Raw genomic sequence first — 12,592 nt, 5'->3', positions numbered from 1 at the left:
GAAAGGATCCACCAGAGACAGAGTGGAGAACAGAACAGGCAGTCTGACTGAAATACACTGCTGAGGGGAGCAGCGGGCGAGTCAGGAGAGGTCTGCCGCACCATGTAGGTTGCTCCCTGACCGGCCTGGGAATCGAAATTGTGCTGCATTGGGTTGCCAATAGCTTGATAGCGCTGTCTTCAACCCCTGCACCACCAGGGAGGCCCCCCACTGAAGAATCTTGATCCTGTCCTGGTATTCCCTTGGCTCCCTATCTTCCCAATTTGTAGTTCCCAACTCCTGAATCAGGAGGTTCCATGCCAGGCCATACAGGTTGCTCCAAGCTCGCTGGAAAGCAGGGGCCCCCAGGACATGTCATAATTGGACCTGAGCATCTAGTCGTTGGGTGATATGGGAGAGGTACAAGTGGGTGCAGAGGGGAAGCCAGAAAAGGAGACAATGAGCAAGAAGCCACCAGGTCCCAAGAGTCAAGGGAGAGCTATGTTGGCTTCACCTACTCTAGTTCTGGGGTTTCCACTTAAATTCTCCTGAATTTGCCTCTCAAAGAGACTGCTTGTTGTGTGCTTGTCATCCTTTTTTTTCACTTCTCACAAGTCTTTTTTTTTTTTGCATAGAAGAACTGGGGTGTAAGCCAGAGTACAGGGGGTGAGAGGATTCACCAAAGAAAGAATGGGGACCAGAACAGGTAGATTTACTGAAATACACTATTAAGGGGAGCAGGGGGCTAGACTGGAGAGGTTTGCTGTGCCATACGTGGGTTAGCTCCCTGGCCAAGTAGTAACACTGAGACTTAACCCCTAGGCCATCAGGGAGGCTCTGCTCATCATCCTTTGATCCTGCTGCGATGGAAAGGCTTTCAGTAGGTGACTGACAATGTTTAAATTTTAATTTTTTAGGCTCTGAGTGTAGAATATCTTGGTGCAGGCTGCAGGGGGTGGGGAAGGCTTGAGTATCATAAGCAGGAAAATCTGTTTGGAGAGGGTAATAGATATCTAAAGGGGACATGAGGTGGCTTGGATTAGGGTAGTGATAGGAACACAGGATAGACAATTCATGATCTGTTTTGGAGTTAGAGCCATCAAAATAAGTTGGATTAGATTTGACGAATGTGGCAAAGAAAGGAATAAAATGAATCCCAAGTTTGAAGCTGAATGGGGGTATCCTTAGTGATAGATGGAAGCCTGGTGGAGAAATTTGAGGGATGAGACCAGGAATTCTGCTTTGGACACACGAAATGTGAGATGCCTGTTGATATATCCAAGAAAATATAACATTGCTTTGAAGATTGTACTTCTAGCATCTCTGCCGCGGACCAGCACAGCAATAGACGATGAGGCCGTCTCAGGGTTGAGAGAAGCGTGCAGGGTGGTCAGGGAGTTGGCGAAAGAAATGACAGACACACTTCAAGAGAGTGAAAATCTGAGTGTAATTTTCTTTGAGTTGGTGACCAGTATATATATGTTTTTCTAAAGGCATAGGAATGGCGAACATCAGTGAAGAAATCAGCTTGCTTATAGGTTTAGCTTATCATTGACAGGGCAGTGATTTACATCTGGACCCAGGCGCATTCCTAAGTAGTTAGGCTATTAATTTTTCTTTTTGTTTTATGTGATTACTTTTTTGTTTAAACTACTAACTACCACTAAATTACTATTAATTAGCACGGGTGAGTTTTACTTTTCACAATGTAATATTTTTATTATTAAGATTAATGCTAACAAGGCTAAGCATATAACAGAGAAATTATTAAGCTAACAGTTCTATTAATACACAGTGTTTAGTAACGTTTCATTTGAATCAGCCTAGTTATTAGATTTCATATGTTCTTTTTTAATCAGCAACCAATGACCTTTTTAGACAGAGAAAGAGAAAAGATTTTAGAGAAAAGATTTTAGAGAGACAGTTGTATTAGAATAAAGTTTGTGGGCCTTGAGAAGGCGAGATAAGGTTCCGTGTGGTCAGCATTCCTGTAGTGGCTCCTTGGGGTCGTTATATTTCAACAGGCTTCCGTCTTATCTATGTCTTCAGGGGGTTTTGCTGTTCTCCCCCTGCGCGCTGGTTCCTTGCCCAGCCGGACCTAGGGACTGTGGCGAAAGCCATTAGCCCTAAAGGTCACTGCAGGGGAAGGTGCAGCCCCTCTCTGCATTTGAAGGCCTTCAAGTGCAGGCTTGCCAGACCTCAGCAGTTTAGACACTCTAAGCACTGACGAGATCAAGTGTCTTATCCTATATGTATTTTTTAAAAAGATTTATTTTTATTTATTTAGACATACAAGAACTGGGGTATAGGCCAGAGGTGTGGAGGGTGAGAGGATTCACTGGAGACTGTGTGGGAAGCACAATCGATAGATGTACTGAAATACACTGCTGAGGGGAGCAACAGGCGAGACAGGAAAGGTCCTATGCACCATATGGGTCAGCTCCCTGGCCAGGGATGGAACTCATGCTGCAGTGGTTGCTTGTTGGGAGCTTGCTGCCCTAAAGGGAGCTGGAGTGTTTGGAGAATAACTGTTTACTCTGCATACAGAGTTCCAGAATCTTAGAAGTTCTGCAAACAGAACTTCTTCCCAGAATTGACTCCTGTTCTCTGAGGAAGTGCTACCTTCTGCGCATGTTCCCTACCAGGAAAACTTGTTTTCAGCAGTAACTTATTAATCTTATAAGCAAAAACACAATTGTGTGCTATTGTCTTGTTCCTTTGTTCATGTTTTTAATAAAAGCTTGGGATGGGAGAGTGAAAAGCAGAGCTGCTCTCAATGTCACTCTCTCCAGCCTCCCACTATTGCAAATTCATTTAGTCTCTGAGGCTTCGCTAATGGCAGAGAACTTCATGGGCTGTCCTGTCTGCAGCAGTGGTGCCCAACAGGGTCACAAACCCTGGAACCTCAAGGAAGGTGCGTGTGGTAACCTCTACAGTCATTGGTCACGACTGACTAAGAGGTGATTATTTAAGGTTGGGTAACAAATGGGGCTGAATGCATCTCGTCATAATTATATAATCCTTTTAAGATGCCTATTAGAACAGAGTGGAGCCACTGTCTCCACCGACAGCTTAAATGATCTGTTAGATTTTGTCATTCAGACCTCTCCTTGGTTCCTGGATAAAGGTGTTTTGGATGTAGAAACTTGGGAACAAATAAGTAAAACTTTAAAAAGGCATCATTAAACAAGATATGAAAATCCCTACTATAGTTTTTCAACATGGGCTTTGGTACAATCAGCTCTGGAACCATTCTAGAGACTTTAAAAAAGGAAACTAAATATAAATTTGAGGTACCTGATATTTCTCAGCCTGCCATACTTTCAGTACCACTAAATGAAAGGGAAAATTACTCTGAAAGTAAAGCCCTAAAAATAAATGGTCCCACAATATTCCTTTTCATTAGGAATCAGTTCTGGTTTAACTTCCTTAGCCAAAGCTATGAAAAAACAAAAGATAATTTTTGCAAATAACCCAAAAATGGCTTCTGTGTTGATGACTTTTTGGGTATGAAAAAAAAAAAAAAAAAGGAAAGGGTGAGTTGACCACCAGACATATCAAAATGTCACTTTAGCAGCATGTAGAGCCTGACAGAGCTTGCCTCAATCTAGAAAACTAGATTGAACTTTCTTGCAAATATTACAGGAGCCCAGGCAGTTCTCTGCATAGACCCAGGCTAAAACTTTAATAATAAAACTCACATGTTCTTGCAAATTCAAAAAAAAAAAAAGAAAAAGAATGAGAGGCCCATGGTGTTTTTGGATCAACTGGGAGGCACTGTGAAAATATACAAACGTAGACTCGGAGTCCTATAAGGCCAGACTTTTCTAAAATATACATTTATGCTACAGGCAGCCCCTTATATTAAAAAAAAAAATACAAAAATTGGTGGTAGGCCCTCAGCAATCATTGGAAAATCTCCTGACTGTTGCCACCCAAGCCTTTTACAACAGGGATCAGGAGGAGACAAAGGAAAAGACCCAAAAGGTCCCTATCAAAGCGGAGAGTCTGGTGGCTGCTCTGAAAACTTCAGGGATGGGCCTCCCTGGTGGCACAACGGGTTAAGTGCACCGCTAAGAAGCTGTCTGCAGCCTCTGCAGCACGGGTTCGATCCTGCCCGGCAAGGGAAATTCCCACATGGTACGGCAGACCTCTCCTGCCTCACCCGCTGCTCCCCTCAGCAGTGTATTTCATCAGTCTGCCTGTTCTGTTCCCCGCTCTGTCTGGTGAATCCTCTCACCCTCCCACGTCTCTGGCCTTTACCCCAGCTCTTGTATAAAAATAAATAAAACTTAAAAAAAAAAAAAAAGAAAAGAAAAGGTCAGGGATGGCTTCATGAGAGGAGCAAGGTGTTTTCATTGTGGCATTTCCAAAGAGATCAGCTTAAAACCATGCCCCGAATGTCAGGGGAATCACTGGAGAGGGGAATCACTGGAGAAGGAACTGTCCTCAGTTGCAGAAACCAGGGCTGTTCCGCTCTGAACTCTGATAGGTGGCACCCAGAGGCTCTGATTTTCCCTGCCCTCTAGATTTCATCATCAGTGCCTGGGGTCCGCCTTGAGGTAGAGGGCCATTCAGTAGACTTTCTACTGGATACTGGGGCCACGTACTCTGTCCTCCAATCTTTTTTTTTTTTTAAAGATTTATTTATTATGCATACAAGAACTGGGATACAGGCCAGAGGTGTGGGGGGTGAGAGGATTCACCAGAGACAGAGTGGAGAACAGAACAGGCAGACTGACTGAAATACTCTGCTGAAGGGAGAAGCGGGCAAGTCAGGAGAGAGCTGCTGTGCCATGGGCGTCACCTGTCTGGCGGGGATCAAACTCATTCTGCAGTGGCTACAGATAGCTTCACAGTGCCGTGCTTAACCCCTTGCCCCACCAGCGAGGCCCTGTCCTCCAATCTTGTTCCTTACCATTAACATCCAATTGGGTGGCAGTTAAGGGGGTAGACAAAAAATCTATTCCTAGATATTTTAAACCCCCCCCCCCCACTGCTTTGGGGTGCCTCTGGGACTCCTTTTGTTTTTCACATGCCTTCCTAGTGATCCCTGAATGCCCAACCATGCTTCTGGGCCGAGCTATCTAGGCCAAGGTGGGTGCTTCATTTTATGTTTGCCAGTCAAAACAGCAGGCTCCTCCCTTATGCCCCCTTATTTTGCCTGTAATTGTAAAAATTGACCCATTGGTTTGGTCTGACGGGTCACAGGAGGGAAGAGCAATTTCCAGCCCTCCCATTAAAATCAAGTTAAAACTGGGAGTACTATATCCCTGTTAAAAACAGTGTTCACTGAGATCAGAGACAAAAACAGGTCTTTGTGATATAATCAACACTTTAAAACAAAGGGTCTGCTAATTCCCTGCTCTAGCCCGTACAACTCTCCTATCTTGGGGGTAAAAAAGTCAAATGGCTCGGGCCTCCCCGGTGGCGCAGCGGTTGAGCACTCGGTTGCGAAGCTGCCCGCAGCCTCTGCAGCACTGGTTCCATCCCCAGCTGCTCCCCAGCCACCAGAGGAGGGTCCCACATGGCGCGCAGACCTCTCCTGCCGCCCGCGGCTCCCCTCAGCAGTGTACTTCGTTCCTTCTGCCTGCTCTGCTCCCCGCTCTGGCTCTGGTGAATTCTCTCACCCTCCCGCGCTTCTGACTGTACCCAGTGCTTGTATAAATCAATCAATCAATCAATCTTAAGAAAAAAAAAAAGATTTTACAAGTCCAATGGCTCTTGGTGTCCAGTTCAAGACTGAAGACAAATTAACCAGACTCTCATTCCCCTGTACTCTGTAGTGCCAAATCCCTATACGTTGCTGTCCCAGGTGCCAGGAGATATGAAGTTCTTTTCAGTCTTGGACCTAAAAGATGCGTCTTTTTGTATTCCCTTACATCCAGACTCATGGTTTCTTTTTGCCTTTGAGGACCCTTCAAAATTCACTCACAAATTGCTTGGTATCTTGCCAGACTCTTGCTTGTCCTTCTCTTTGGCCTGTGCATTCTAAACCTCTTGGTTAGTTTTGTCTACCACGGGTTAAAAGCTACAAACCTTCAGCTTGCAGTTATCTCCAGTCCACTATGTATCTGCCGCCTGGATGCCTCTGCCTTGCCCTATTCCGCCCCTTTCCAGTAGGAAGTAGCCAGATAGACTCAACACCCCCAACTCTTGTGGCTGCTCAGTGTCACCCTCTCTCTGGGGGGACTGAGAAAATATAAAACCAGGAGAACTTGGAGAACTGTAAAGGCTGAGACGCGGGCCTATACAAAACTCCATCTAATAGCTGGGTCTGGTGCAATGACCCCTGCATGTGTGGGATGGCTTACATCATACTGAAGAAGGAACCTGAACTCATATGAAAATTACCTTCCAAAATAAAATTTTTGATTCTGTCTGTGTGCTTAATCCATATGTTTTGTTGCCATAAAATGCTCATGTTAGTTATAATGCAGCCTATTTCATGTATCATGTTACTTACAGTGACTGTTATCTACAACAATGTATTAACCCAACATATTAAAAATCTAGTCCAAATATCACATGCTTAATACTAAAAGCCACTTGGGCTCTAGTTAAACTCCAAAATCCGTGGCAAGAGACCCCTTCTATTACATTCATACAGGAGTTGCTGCATCACTTAAAACACCATACCAAAAGATTTATGTAGACTTTGCCAAAACTAGTTATACTTTGCTTTAAAAACAAAAAGGGAGATATGGGCCTCCCCTGGTGGCACATGCGGTTGAGCACCGTGCTGTGAAGCTGTCCGCAGCCTCTGCAGCGCCAGTTCGATTCTGGCTGGCCGGTGAGGGTCCCACATGGCGCAGCAGACCTCTCCTGTCTCACCCGCTGTTCCCCTCAGCAGTGTATTTCGTCAGTCTGCCTGTTCTGTTCCCTGCTCTGTCTCTGGTGGATCCTCTCACCCTCCCGTGCATCTGGTCTGTACCCTGGTTCTTGTATAAATAAATAAATCTTAAAAAACAAAAAGGGAAATATGTTGGGAGCCTGCTGCCCTGAAGGGAGCTGGAGTTTTTGGAGAATACCTATTTACTCTGCACATGGAGTTCCAGGACATTAAAAGTTCTGCAAACAGAACTTCTTCCCAGAACTGACTCCTGTTCTCTGAGGAAGTGCTGCCTTCTGCACATGTTCCCTACTAAGCAGGAAAACTTGTTTTCAGCAGTAACTTATTAATTTGTATAGGCAAAAACACAATTGCATGCTATTTTCTTGTTCCTTTGTTCATACCTTTTTTAAAAAAAATTTATTTATGCATACAAGAGCTGGGGTACAGGCCAGAGGTGTGTGGGGTGGGGGCGATGAGAGGATTCGCCAGAGACATAGTAGGGAACAGAACAGGCAGATTGACTGAAATACACTGCTGAGGGAAGCAGTGGGTGAGTCAGGAGAGGTCTGCTAGCCATGTGGGCAGCTTCCTGGCGGGGGGGGGGGGATCCAATTCGTGCTGCAGTGGCTGCAGATCACCTCATAGTGCTGTGCTTAACACCTTGCGCCACAAGGGAGGCCCCTCCTTTGTTCATATCTTCAGTGAAAACTTGGGCTGGGAGAGTGAAAGGCAGAGCTGCTCTCCATGGCACTCTTCCCAGTATCCCCCTGTTACAAATTCATTTAGACTCTGTGTCTTTGCTAACGGCAGAGAACGTCATCAGCTGTCCTGTCTGTGGCAGTTGATGATAGCTTGATAATATTGAGACTTAACCTCTTGCACCACCAGGGAGGCCCTTATCCCATATGTAATGTGGGATGAAACTCCCCAAATAATATGCTGTTATAATTAAAATGGCATTACTTGGGGCCTCCCCTGGTGGTGCAGTGGTTGAGCACTGGGCTGCAAAGCTGCCCGCAGCCTCTGCAGCGCCGGTTCGATCCCTGGCCACCGGGGAGGGTCCCACATTGCACGACAGACCTCTCCTGCCGCGCCCGCTGCTCCCCTCAGCAATGTATTTCATGGGTCTGCCTGTTGTGTTCCCCACTCTAGCTCTAGTGAATTCTCTCACCTTCCCGTGCTTCTGACTGTACCCAGTGCTTGTATAAATAAATCTTTTAAAAAATCATCATTAAAAAAAAAATGGCATTACTCTATTTTCTGAATGCAAAATTCTGGATGATTTGATTAAATATGAACTTTACTCCCTGCTTTGCTAGTGTTCAACTGGGTAATGTAATCCAGAGTCAGTCCCCCTAAGCCCTTAGCACAGGGCCTGGAGTAAAGAATGTTCCATGAATGAATAAATTAACAGTGGTGTAAGTTTCCCTTCCTTGAAGACCGAGCTGATAGCCTTCTGAGAAGATAGTGAGACAATGACCCACTCGCGTTATAAACTTGGGACAAATGTCACCCAGACTTGTTCCCACAGCCCCGTGGGCTCTGGGCTCTGATTTTCTGAACAGGGCTTTCCGGTGAATCTGCCATTATCCTCAATATCACAGGTTCCTGCTGCTCCCTAAGAGTATGGCATGGGGACTTCAGAAACTCAGGGTCCAGGGACTGCGGTGACCTACAGTCGGAAAGGGGGCAGTGACCAAGCGATTTGGGGATAAATTAATCCCGGGACCCAGGGGCTGATGATCCAATGACTCAGGATCTGAGATCTATCCACCTTGCAACCACAAAATCCAGCAACCTCAAGACGCTGCAGCTGAGGCCCCCAGGTCCGGCCGGGAGATGATGATTGAGTGTCGGGGAGCTCAGGATCAAGGGGCTTCGTGAACACGCGTCCTCAGTGTTTTGGACCCTGAGCCTGAGCAGGCTCAGGCGCGGCTGGGTTAGGCGGACTCACCTGCAGCCACTGGCCCGCCTCTCTCCCACCCCTGGCACCGCCCCCGCCTTCCCTTGATGCTCATTGGTGAGTCCTTGGAGGCGTGGACCAATCAAATCTCTCCTCGTGTCTCCAGCCCATCCGACCCCCACTTGCAGCTGATGCTCTGGAAAACTGGGGGTGGGTCCTCTTTATGTCGACCCAATGGCATTGCAGGCAGAGAGCCGTGTGGGCCGGCGATTGGCTGCGTCGGCCGCGTCTGTCAAGAGGCGGATTGGCTGGCTGCGGAGACCCCGGCCGCGCGGGAGTGGACGGAGCGGCGCCGTGGGGATGTGGCTGAGCGGCGGCGGAGCCGTCGGGCCGGCGCTGCTGGGGCTGCTGCTGGCCCTCTCGGCGCCGGCCAGTGGCGCCGCGGAGCCCGGCGCGGGGCTCGTGACGTGTGGCTCAGTGCTGAAGTTGCTCAACACGCAGCACAGGGTGCGCCTGCACTCGCATGACATCAAATACGGATCTGGTGCGCGGCCGAGGACCGAGGCGTTTCCGGGGTGGCGAATCCGGGGCCGGGAGTTTGAAGGCGGGGGGCGGGGGTGAGGGCTGGGAATGGGGGAGGCGAGAAGGTGGTTGAGGGAGTGGGACAGGGAGTTCGGGAGTCTGGCGGGGGAGGCTGAACTTGTTGAGGGATCGTGGGGTACAAGGACCGGCGGTTTGAGGGGTTCGTTGGGGTATTCGGGACGTGGCGGGTCACCCGGGAACTGTGGGTCTAGGGACTTGGAATTCGGCCTGGGGCCAGGAAAGGGGTGTGGGTGAAACCTCGGGGTCCCGCGGTGAGATTGTCCGGGAAAGTTTATGGTGTCCCGGGTCAGGGTTCGGGAGGCCCGGAGTTGATGGCGACCCCTGGCGGGGTGGGGTGTGGCCCTCAGGCAGCGGCCAGCAGTCGGTGACCGGAGTGGACTCGTCTGACGACGCCAATAGCTACTGGCGCATCCGCGGTGGCTCAGAGGGCGGGTGTCCGCGCGGGGCCCCCGTGCGCTGCGGGCAGGCGGTGAGGCTGACGCACGTGCTGACGGGCAAGAACCTACACACGCACCACTTTCCGTCACCGCTGTCCAACAACCAGGTGAGGCTCCTGGGGAGCAGCTGAGCACTGGGCAGCACCTAACTAACGCTTACGCATTGTTTCACTTTCTCTGAGTCACAGCTTCCTCTGTGAAATGGGAATTTCAATTCAGAAATGTTTACTAAGCGCTCCCTCTGGGGTCGCAGAGGTAACTCAGCTTAAAGTCTGTGGCCTGCACCCCAGTTCTTCTACACAAAAATAAATAAATTAGGGCCTCTCCGGTGGTGCAGCGGTTGAGCGCTGGGTTGCGAAGCTGCCCGCAGCCTCTGCAGCGCCGGTTCGATCCCCGGCTGCTCCCCTGCCCCTGGAGGAGGGTCCCACAGGGCGCGCAGGCCTCTCCTGCCGCCCACTGCTCCCCTCGGCAGTGTGCTTCGGTCCTTCTGCCTGCTCTGCTCCCCGCTCTGGCTCGGGTGAATTCTCTCACCCTCCCGTGCTTCTGGCTGTACCCAGTGCTTGTATAAATAAATAAAAATAAATCTTTTTTAAAAAATTAATTAATTAATTAATTAATTAAATATTAGAATGAAATAAAGTCTTTCGCCAGGAGCTCTCAGTCCTGAGCTGAGACTGACAGGAAGAGCAATGGAGCTGGATAGCGTCTCTCCAGGGGTAGAGTTTCACCCAGGAGGGGAATACACAAGGTCTTCTGAATCAGAAACCAGGGAAATCCTATCAGGGAAGAGAAACTCAGGCTGGGTCTGACAGGATAAGTAAGAGTCCTCCAAGCCACAGGGAAAAGAGGGGCTTTCCAGATGTAGTATTTGGGGGAGTAGAAGAGTAAGTTTGAGATAGAGCTCTTATTGTCAACCTGAGGAGTTGGACTTTATGCTGAACAGGAGTGAGGAGGCTAGTTCAGACAGGGGAGAGGAGGAGGTTTTAGCTCGTGTGCATGTGTTTGGAGAGCCTGTGTAGGGGGATAGGGTGCATTTTGCAGCTGTGGAAACTGAGGGTCAGAGAGATAAGAGTAAGGACCTGAGACTCAGTGCACTGGGTGTGAGTGCCACTGCCAGGCAAGTGACCACAAGGGACTTAATGTGCCCTCTGTGCTGACCCATTTCCCTCCCTCCCATAGGAGGTGAGCGCCTTTGGAGAAGATGGAGAGGGTGATGACCTGGACCTGTGGACAGTGCGCTGCTCAGGGCAGCACTGGGAGCGGGAGGCCGCCGTGCGCTTCCAGCATGTGGGCACCTCTGTGTTCCTGTCAGTCACCGGCGAGCAGTATGGGAGCCCCATCCGTGGGCAGCACGAGGTACATGGCATGCCCAGTTCCAACATGCACAATATGTGGAAGGCAATGGAAGGCATCTTCTTCAAACCCAGCGGGGATCCCTTAGCAGGTCACGATGAACTTTGAGTGCTGTGGATGGGTGGATGAAAGTCAGCAGCACAGGGCATCTGCTGGGTTTGTATGGGTTCTCAAGCGCCCTTGTGATTAAAGAATATTGGTCTGTGATTGTGGTTTGTTGTGCCTGGGGGTAACCAGAAGGTATTTGCCCTCCCTGACCCAGTTCACCATCTCTTTCTCAGTGTAAAACCTGTCTACAGCACAGCTTGACAGTTGAACCCATTCAAACCTTTTTGGTGCTCTTTGATGCTCTTTGACATTGTCCCAGTCCATCACAGCCTCTTGTGCACTCTTAGATGGTCTGATGGCAAGTGAGCCCAGTTCCCCAGCCCCTGAGCCTCATGAACCTTCCTGTTAAGGACTGGAGCTAGGGCCTCAGCTGTGATGGGACACAAGCTTTCTGGCCCCTTCACCCTCTGATATGAGGCCCTTATTCTCCTGACACCCCTCCCCTAGCATTTACAGCAGTCTTGACACTTGTCTTTGATCAAGCACTAGACCAGGACTCTGCCCATCTGCTGGAGTCTAGCTTCACAAGCTTCCCTCACTCACAAGGTGCCAGTCTGCCAGGGCATGTGGCATCTCAGTTGTCCTTTATAGCCTTCCAAGGTCCCAAACGACAAAAGATATTGAAAGGGAAGGTAACTACAAAGAACTACCTGAAGATACCTGAGGTTTCTTTGGATCTTTGGTATAAACCGTATTTGGGCAGGCAAAGCTATAGCAGTAGGAGTGCCCTGATAAAGTTAGCGCTGCTGTTGTGTGGGTGACCTCTAGAGGTGATGGCTGAGATTACAGCCTTACTGGACTTGCTAACTCAGTTTAGGTGACTCTGCGTAGGAAGGGTAAGGGCTTAAAGGATCTGCTGGGGATAGAGGGTGACATTTCTTGAATGAGAAATAAATGAGAATAAAAGTTTCCAAGGAGATGATGGGAGTGGAAACTGATTGGAAGGGATTGTAAAGAGTTGGCAGAGCACTTTACATTTGAGAAATCAATTGACCTTATAGGGATGGGAGAAAAATTCTAGCCAGTTGTGAGACTTTGAGGGAAGGAGAGTCTTGTGAAAGCCCTGGACCCATTACTATTCCCCTCATCTCAGCTCCTATTCTGCTCAAACACAGACCCACTCCTGGCCCTTCCACTGCCAAACCTCTTGAGCATTGTCTGCATTCTCTTCTCGTTACTGTCTGACTTGAGACAGGATTGGAGTGCAAGTAGATTGCTAGAGCAGAGGAATGGGTCTGTGAGAGGAGAAGTGAAGGGAGTGGGTGAAGCTTAATCCCACTGGGGAACTCTGGAACCCAGTATAGAACACACATCAACGTTACCTCAACCAAGGATCAAAGAAGGAGGTTAATTTATCCAACCGGAGTATCTTTC

At 48.7% G+C, this 12,592-nt stretch overlaps 1 protein-coding gene across 1 annotated transcript; it reads left to right on the top strand.

The window, feature by feature from the left end:
• The first annotated feature begins 9,074 nt into the window (after positions 1–9,074).
• Positions 9,075–11,336, top strand: SDF2L1 (stromal cell derived factor 2 like 1). Its single transcript, XM_037497868.2, has 3 exons — positions 9,075–9,261; positions 9,668–9,864; positions 10,937–11,336. Exons 1-3 carry the CDS (start codon positions 9,078–9,080, stop codon positions 11,216–11,218), a joined length of 663 nt encoding a protein of 220 aa, XP_037353765.1. The 5' UTR covers positions 9,075–9,077; the 3' UTR covers positions 11,219–11,336.
• The last annotated feature ends 1,256 nt before the right edge of the window (positions 11,337–12,592 follow it).

Source organism: Talpa occidentalis, unplaced genomic scaffold, assembly GCF_014898055.3.
Source record: "Talpa occidentalis isolate TD23 unplaced genomic scaffold, MPIMG_talOcc4v2.1 talOcc4.8, whole genome shotgun sequence".
Taxonomy (NCBI): domain Eukaryota; kingdom Metazoa; phylum Chordata; class Mammalia; order Eulipotyphla; family Talpidae; genus Talpa; species Talpa occidentalis.
The sequence above is the reverse complement of the archived record's forward strand: the minus strand, read 5'-3'. Positions and strand labels throughout refer to the sequence as shown.

What these genes read in the sequence shown, in the direction of transcription:
- SDF2L1 (XM_037497868.2), top strand. Translation starts at nt 9,078, where the DNA reads ATGTGGCTGAGCGGCGGCGGAGCCGTCGGGCCGGCGCTGCTGGGGCTG. An exon ending in TGACATCAAATACGGATCTG is followed by an intron (nt 9,262 to 9,667) that starts GTGCGCGGCCGA and finishes TGTGGCCCTCAG; the next exon opens with GCAGCGGCCAGCAGTCGGTG. An exon ending in CACCGCTGTCCAACAACCAG is followed by an intron (nt 9,865 to 10,936) that starts GTGAGGCTCCTG and finishes TCCCTCCCATAG; the next exon opens with GAGGTGAGCGCCTTTGGAGA.